This window comes from Neopsephotus bourkii, unplaced genomic scaffold, assembly GCF_033783945.1.
Source record: "Neopsephotus bourkii isolate Nb327-2 ecotype Australia unplaced genomic scaffold, CSIRO-AGI_Nbou_v1 NB_962, whole genome shotgun sequence".
In the NCBI taxonomy this organism is placed as follows: Eukaryota; Metazoa; Chordata; class Aves; order Psittaciformes; family Psittacidae; genus Neopsephotus; species Neopsephotus bourkii.
This window is the reverse complement of record NW_026901456.1, coordinates 4,128,407-4,136,881: the sequence shown is the minus strand read 5'-3', so window position 1 is coordinate 4,136,881 and position 8,475 is coordinate 4,128,407. Positions and strand designations below refer to the sequence as shown.

General features: G+C 44.6%; 1 protein-coding gene across 1 annotated transcript in view; it reads right to left on the bottom strand.

Annotated features, from left to right (window-relative positions):
- The window catches only part of MRPS6 (mitochondrial ribosomal protein S6), a 46,794-nt gene extending 46,321 nt beyond the window's left edge, over window positions 1–473 (bottom strand). The window contains exon 1 of the mRNA XM_061359353.1: window positions 211–473. Within this exon, the coding sequence (XP_061215337.1) occupies window positions 211–473 (263 nt within the window). The remainder of the gene's footprint in view (window positions 1–210) is intronic.
- Window positions 474–8,475: the final 8,002 nt, after the last annotated feature.

The following is an 8,475-nucleotide window of genomic DNA, read 5'->3' as shown; positions in this document are numbered from 1 at the left end:
CCCTACTCCTGGCTGCCAGCCGCGGCCCTGCGGCCATCGTCCCCCGGCACCTGGGTGGGCTGAGAGCGGCAGCGGGCTGCACGGCGAGGCAGAAGCTGCCCTGTGGTGGAGGGCAGTGTGAGGGTGCCGTGGAAGGCTGCGGCTGCATGTGTGGGGCACCCTCAGCTCTTCCAGAGCCTGCTACGGCCCAGTGCCTTGGCTGTCCCTGACAAGTGCAGGTGGAGGTGGTCCACCTGAAGTGAGGAGGGCTGGTGGGGTGGAGGTGGAACTGCATAGCTGGCCTTAGTGCCTGTGTGCTCCTGGAGGGAGTGAGGGAGCTTCTGGGCAAATGTTTCCCAGCTGGCGGTGGTCGGAGGGCACCCTCGGCATTGTACTCCCATGCAGCGATCAAGGTCAGGCACACAGATGCCCTCTATCAGCAGCACATCCGACACCAGCGTCCAGCTGTGGCTGTGCCAGAAGCTTGCATCCATCGAAGAGAGGCACTTGGAGAGCCTGGTGGTCCATCAGGCTTCTTTCAACAGTATTTCTTTCTTCCACAAAAGAAATTCCTCTGGGGGTAGCCTCCTCCCTCACACCTCAGCGTGCCTGACACACTGGGTGGCTTTGAGGAGGGCAAGCTCATGGCAGGTTTCTGCCCGAGGTTTTGAAGTCCACATCACATCTGCTCTCAGAAAAAGAGGGAGGCAGGGGATGGGCAAGCAAAGCCACCATGGCTGAAGAGGAAAGGGAAGCAGAGAAGTCAGAACTCAATTTTAAAACACTTAAGTGAAATAGCTATCTATGAAATCCCAGCCCTGCCCCATTGAGAGAGGCCTCAGCACCCGACCTGGGAACCCCAGCTATGCGCTTCTGCACCAACAAGCAGCATGGCTTGGTTTTGCTCTGCTTGCCGCTGAGTGATACTGTAACTGGTGAAACAAATACAATGTATTGCTAACTGAAAACGTTTCCCAGCACTTTCCATCGTGGTTTGCGGCAGAACCAGCACTACTGGTACTGCTGTGGGCCTTCCTCGTCTTAGCAGATGCAAGTTGTAGGGAGTTCCCTACGGGTACCATGCCCTACAGGCACAGCAAAGCCTGCTTGGGTGCTAGGAGTTGTTTTGTGTCCTGCTAGCAGTTCAGGATGAGTTCCCTGTGCAGAAGTATTTACATATATTCCCAAACTCCCACACCTCAGGCAAGGCTCGGGCAGTAATTGCCAGTCAGCTGACAGGTATAATTTGCTGCCTGTTGGTGCTGACCACATACAAGCTCTCCCTGGGTTACTTTACTTGCATTTTTTTTCCCAGCACAGTCTTATCTGGCCTGAGTTTCATCCATGTTCTGAATAGATGCCTGGTGAGTTCCAGTGGTAATCCAGGCACTTTGTAAATGATGGTCCCCAATGAAGGTGAGAATGGCCAGGTACCCTGCCATACACAAACAACTGGACAGCCATTCCCACATTCTCAGTGCACCCTGCCAGTGATGGTACAGTCACATATGAGCCATGCTGTTCTCTTCCCACATGAAAGCCTTATACCCTGCCGTGCTACCAACGGTCTACCTGCTTAAAACACTCCTTTGCCTCAAAAAAGGAAAAGGATTCAATCCCTGTTGCTGAAGTCTTTCTCAGACACAGAACTTTATGCAGATCCCCAAGTCTATATACCGAAATATCTAGTGACACTTTCAAATGCCAATATTTGATTCTCAGTTGGTTATACATTTATATTCACCATTCAAGCTTACTTCTATGTTCCACACGCAAGCCCCACAAATATACATCTGTGCCTGGGATTTGCTCACGCATGCAAAAACACCTGTGCATCAGATCTAATAAACATGCTCCCAGACAGGCATTCCTATATATACTCACTGAGTGAGATCTGTGTGCCTGAGGGTCTCTTTTCCTATGAATACAGGCTGAGAGAGTTGGGCTTGTTCAGTCTGGAGGCAAGAAGACTCTGGGGACACCTTACAACAGTCTTCCAGTACCTAAAAATGGCTTACAGGAAATCTGGAGAGGGACTTTTTACAAGGGTGTGTAGTGACAAGACAAGGAGGAATGGACTTAAGCTGAAAGAGGGTAGATTTAGATTAGGTAGAAGGAAGAAATTCTTTACTGTGATGGTGGTGGGACAGTGGAACAGGTTGCCCAGAGAAAGTGTGGCTGCCCCATCCCTGGAAGTGTTCAAGTCCAGGCTGGATGAGGCCTTCAGCAACGTGGTCCAGTGCAAGTTTAGATTGGATATAAAGAAGAAGTTCTTTACTGTAAGGGTGGTGAGATACTGGAATGGGTTGCCCAAGGAAGTTGTGAATGCTCCATCCCTGGCCATGTTCAAGGCCAGGTTGAACGAGGCCTTGGGTGACATGGTTTAGTGTGAGGTGTCCCTGCCCATGGCAGGGGGGTTGAAACTAGATGATCTTAAGGTCCTTTCCAACCCTAACTATTCTATGATTCTCTGAAGGTGTCCCTGCCCACAGAATCATAGAATCAACGAGGTTGGAAAAGACCTTTTAAGATCATCAAGTCAGACCTCCACCCCAGGACTGCTAAGTCCACATTCATGGCAGGGGGGTTGGAACTATATGATCTTCAAGATCCCTTCCAACCCAAACCATTCCGTGATGATATGAAATACAGTGATTGTCTGAATGCCACACATTTATGGACATCAGTTCTCATGCATCATGCCTCTGTATAGCTATGAACACTCATGGACTGACTACCACATATGTCTCCGATGCCCCGTATCTTTATGGGAGTGCCTAATGCTTTCTGACTTTCTTACTACTGGTCCACCAGGTTTGAGGTACCAGTAATCTCACAAGTTTGTTTTTTCTTCTAAGCGCTAACCACAAGTATCCAAAGACCATAAGAAACTCACATTTAATATTTAAAACTTCGCAGTTATGGAGGAAGGTCTGAAAAACACATAGTGGCCATGCCCTAAATACTCAGTAAAGAAATATAAACTCCCCTAATACAGGCGGGTTGGCTCTCAAAACTTTTGACCTTTGAGGGGCTTGAGTCATGACTTTTTTATGCTTGAGATTGGGTGTGCTACAAAGGCAAACCATCTTCTCTGCATCTTGGTATCTTTCACATCCATCCCTATGCAGCACAGAGGGCACTAATGAATAACCTCACTCTTTCTAATAAAGCGTAAGATAAAAATATGTCCTCATGCAATCCATGTACATATGTAAATACAGAACCTGTTCAGTGAAAAAGCTATTGGAAAGGTTTTAGGCAATTAAAAGATGGCATGGGATATCTCATAGATGTCTGACAAAGAACCTAGCCCGCACAGCAGGATTAAGAGAGGAAATGAAAGAAAAAACACTGCACTTTTGAAACCTCAACATTACCATTAATAGCCTCGCTAAGCACAACTGTGTTGTGCTTCAGTGATCTTTTTTTTATGTGGAATATACCTAGTTTTGCAACATATACTTTGTGCACCATGGAAAAGCCAATTCTCTCCTCTTAAAAGCTTTGATTTCTAGCTGTGATATGTTGCGCAATATCAAAGTAAAGTCAGAAATTATACAGGTTTAGGACTCTCATGTTTACTGTCTTGAATTTCAGATTGGGACAGATTTTCAGAGGAGTTAGTAAAAAACAGGAATTGCCTGTGGAAAGAGAAATTACACTGCCAAGTGTGGTTTTCTTTGCTTGTACTGGTGTTTGTCTATGGACTATAGATAGGGATACAAATACAGATACATGCCTATTCTCCCCAGTATTTACTCACCTCCTCAGTAAGGTTTGAAGATGAGCACTATACATTTGAGATAACAGCAGATGAACTAAGGAGTACAAAGCCTGCATGGGAATAGCTGCATGGCTCTGCAGTCATGGCAATGACTGTGGTCCTGACATACGCCAGAGAGGTGACAGGTGGAGCTGAGTCAGAACAGTGAAATATCTGGAGTCGTCTGGTCCCAAGGGAGCAGATGAGCGAGCAAAGCTGCAGTGAAGGAGGCAGTATTAATAGGTGGGGCTGTTGTAAGCTTGTACACAGAGCTCCTGAAGTTTCTGGTTTGGAACATGGCTCTTAGACACGTGAGCAGGGTTGCTTCTGGAGGCAGGACTGAAAGGAAACAGAGCTGAGAAATGAAGGAAAAGTGGGATTGTCAGGGTAAAGTGTGGGCAAGAGGGACCGCAGCAGGGACAAGAGGGAATGACTGTGGAGGTGTCTGTGATGTGGGCCTAGGATTTAATGAGAGGGTATAGAAGAGAGGGTAAGGAGAAAGGGGGAAGTAAGATTGGATGGAAGAAGACTTGGATGGAGAAAGACTTGGCAGTCTCAAAGACTGGGACAGGGAAAATGGGGTAGTAGGAACCTGAATGGCCTGTTCTAGAAGAGGACAGGAAGAATCATGCTTTTCATACCTTCTAATAAAACCACAGATCTCTAGATTCCCCACCCCCACTCACCCCCCACCACGAGCCCTCCTCTGTCAACAAATACCCATGAATCCCCCAGCAAAGTCCATTTGTCTAATATCCCTGCTGGCCACCCATGGATGACAACCCACAGCTCTTATCAGTTTCTCTGTTAGCTTAGAGTGGCAGAGAGCTCTGTGGTAAAGCTAAAGGGTTCAGCTCTAATGACATTTACAATGGTATGATGCTGCATGATGGAAGGGGGTTTGATTTATTTTTTTTTTACTGTTTGCTTTTTAAAAAGCTAGATAATTGCACAGACAAAATCTGCTTTAAATGAGGACTAGGTTGCAAAATCAATACTACATAATGAGGAGTGTTATTTTCTCCTTCCTCTCCTTTGCATATGCATATGCAAAGTGTATAATTGCATACTTTTCTTTCCATGGGATCTCTGCCACATTTATTTGTCAGGGTGGAGCTGCTCTGGAGCTGTGTCAGGACAACACAGTGGAGGAGGCCACTGTCTACAGGAGTTTTTCCACATTTGTTTCAGCAAATGGAAGATGTGCGGTAAATGACAGTACAGGATCATGTGGAAAAGGATGAGATGTTGGTTAAAATAGCTGAGCTCTGCCTGAGGAATGGATTCAGTCCATCCTTTGCCACATAGTTCTTGTATGATGCTGGATAAGTCAGTTAAACCGCACTTCTTGCAGGTGGCTACAAATTTCATGCTCCTAGTTTCTGCATATCTGGATTGACATTTTGTGGTCTAATTTGAAGAAGTTCTGAATGATCCCAGATGAAACTGATTTCAGTGGGGTGCTAGACATACAAAGTGTCCTGAATGAGGAACATACCAACTTCTTCAAATACTCACTGGAAATATTAACTGTCTCAGACTGAGTAAACAGAATCTACAAAACCTTAAACTACACATAATTCCCACCCAGGCCCATCCCAAAGCCACTGCACCCAGGGGGTAACAAAATGTATCTAATGGCTTCTTTTCTATGGAAAGAGGAGGAAAAGGCATCTTGTTTGCTGCTCAGCCTGACATCCCAGAAGGTGCCTGCCCACCACAAACCCAAATCCAAGTGGATTTGGTGTGCATCCAAGTGGATGGTACAGTAAGGTTGATGTGACTCACCTGGCCCTCTCACCAAGGCCCTCTTACTACTGCTCCTTTGCAGGTGTGTTAATGGTTCTGCCAGGTACAATCCTGGGCAAGTCAAATACAGCTGCATGGTGCTGGAAGTTACAGGGGAGGAGTCAGGGGTTCTGATAGGGACCAGTTCTTCCAGGTAAAGGCACTGGCAGTGACACAGTGGAAATTAATGCATGGTTGGGAAGGTGAGGTCAGCAGGAGGGCTCAGGTGAGTTTTCAAGAATTGTTGAGTACCAGTGGGGCCTAGGAAAAAAAGTGGGAAGAGAGGGCTCAACTGTGTATGTAAGACTTTAAACTGGGAGGTAGGCAAGTCAGGGATACAATTCCAAAAGTAACGGTAACAAATGGTGGTTTATGGGGAATACAAGATGATGAGGAAACATCTCTAAGTGCATGAGCAGGAACAAGAATAAAACATAAAAGGAGCCTGTAAGAATAAAATCATAAAAGAAAATGAAAAAAATGTCAATATTACTAGCAAAGGAAAGAGGGTAACAAGAAGACACTTCTATGCATTAGAAGTTGGAGCACAATGGCAAAAAAAAATCTGCCCTTTGACAAGGATGGAAAGCTAGTAAGAGGTGACAGAGAAAAAGCCAAAGTGATTAATGTCTTTTTCCTCTCACTCCTCAGCAAAAAGAATTAACTATGATCAGTTGACTAACCAGTAATGTCTAAAGCTAAATAACAGAAATAACAGAATAGGCTACTTCACTAAGTCAGGTATTTTCCAGTCAGTGAGAACAGAAACCAATTGAGAGCACGTGGGAAACTGGCTGAAGCAATCCTAAAGCCACAAAGCATCCTTTCCCACAGCACCTGGGGGACAGAAGAGCCGGGACAGGTAACTGCAGTACTTGTTTTTTAGAAAGAAGAAAAGCAGCTTGAGGAATATAGGTGGAGAAAACAGCCTGACTTGAATTGCTGGAAATACATAGAAACAAGTAATTAAAGTTTTCTTTTATGTATGGGAAATAATGAAATGATAAGTAGAGGCCAAAAAAGATTTGCCAGGAACAAATTGTGCTGAACCAAAGGCTAATTTCCTTCTCTAACAAGTAGCAGGTCTTATGGACAATAGATATTAACATATCTTGATTTGAACAAGGCTTTCCACACAGTCTGTTGTGATTTTTTGTAAGCAAACTAAAACGAAATTGTTGCAAGGTGGACTCATAGCTGCTTCAGGAAAAGAAAAAAGTACTAAAAGAGTATTATCATCGGCTCACTGTTGAAGTGGAAGGCTTATGGAAAGCAGTTCCACAGACGCCTTTTCTGGGACTCTTTAACACTCACTATTTTTATTGTGCTTTGGAAAGGGCATATCAAGTGTGGCTGCCAAATTTGTAGAGAAAGTTCTGCAAGCACCTTGGCAGGATTCACATCTTGATCAATTGAAGACATGGTCTGAAAACAATAGGATTTGGTGCAGCAAGAACAGATGTAAACTATTACACTTAGGGAAGAATAAACCCCCAGATGGAAAGCAGCCAGCAAGGCAAAAGACCTGCACAAAAATGCCATGGGGATTTTGGAAGAACTCAAGCTGACGAAGAATTAACAATGCCATGCCGGTGTGGGAAAGCAAGTATTGTGCTGAAATGTATAAATTGGCTAGGTGGGATATGTGAAATAATTCCTCTACTCCTACTCAGCACTGGTGAAGTCTAAAACTGGAAAACAGGCTGATTGACTTTGGTCACTGAACTCAACAGAGGAATGGTCAATTAGGAAAAGTCCTGAGAGCAACAGAAAATACTGAAAGTTAAAAAACTGACCCTGGAGGGAAATCTCAAAGAACTGGATTTGTTTAATCTAGAGAAAAGAGGACTGGGAAGAAACATGACAACAGTCTTCAAATAGGTGAAAGGTAGCTGCTTAGTGGAAGGCAGTAACTAAGTCTCAATGCTTCAAGGGGAGCAGGGAGCTTAAGTAGTATCTAGGGTTACAGTTTCTGCTATATATAAGGAAAAACTTCCTAGCTAGGGGGCTAAGAACACCTTAGTGTCAGTGGAGGCCACCGAGTCTTTAGCACTGATTGTTTTAAACACAGCTGAAAAAGGCATCATTTCAGTACTGTTGAGTGTGTTTGGGAAGGGGGTTTCTAGACCAAAGGGCAACAGCTTGTGAGGCAAGTCTACATAATGACTTGCAGACACATATTTGAAACGCATATGTAGCATCTGGAGCTGGGAGTCATGGCATCATGAGAGTGTCGTCACTGGATGAAGTGTCTCTCCGCTCACATTAAGCATGTAACCTCAAAGCAGAGAAAAAGAAATCAGATCTAATATGCAAACTTTGACAGGTTTCTGACCCCTAGATATTTTCTTGCGGTCTCTTCCTACCATCTACAATTGTAAATAGACACAGGCTGTGACAGAATGGCCAAATTACTGCTGCAGTGGTTTCCTGTTACAGGAGAAAACCAGATATTAAGCGTTCATTGGTAACTTTAAAAAAAAAAAATCTAGCTACATCATGTGCATTTCTGGCAAAAGCACTTCAAATCCCATCACCTGGGAGACAACCAAGTACTAGCATTTCTTCTTTATGAGAGGACTGAAAGGTTTTGTCATGAACCTGAAAGACTGTTTTTGTTGGATTGCTTTGCAAACATTTGGGAGGCACCAGTCCTTGTTCTTGTCCTGGGGTCCTGCTGTTCTGAATAGGCAAGCCAAGAAAATGGTGTGAGAAGCAGCAGAGGTACAAAGAGGGGGAAAGGACATGCACCAAGCTGCACAAAACATGTATGACATGACTGGGAGTAAAAAGCCAGGTCTTTCTGGTGTTCACATCAGAACCATGCATCTTCTTGCACTGCTGTCATACTGTAACAGTATTGGATTCAAAGTTAGGTTTTCTTTACAAAGAACTCGTGAGGATTGCATTTTATGTTGGTCATTACCAACATAAATGCATAT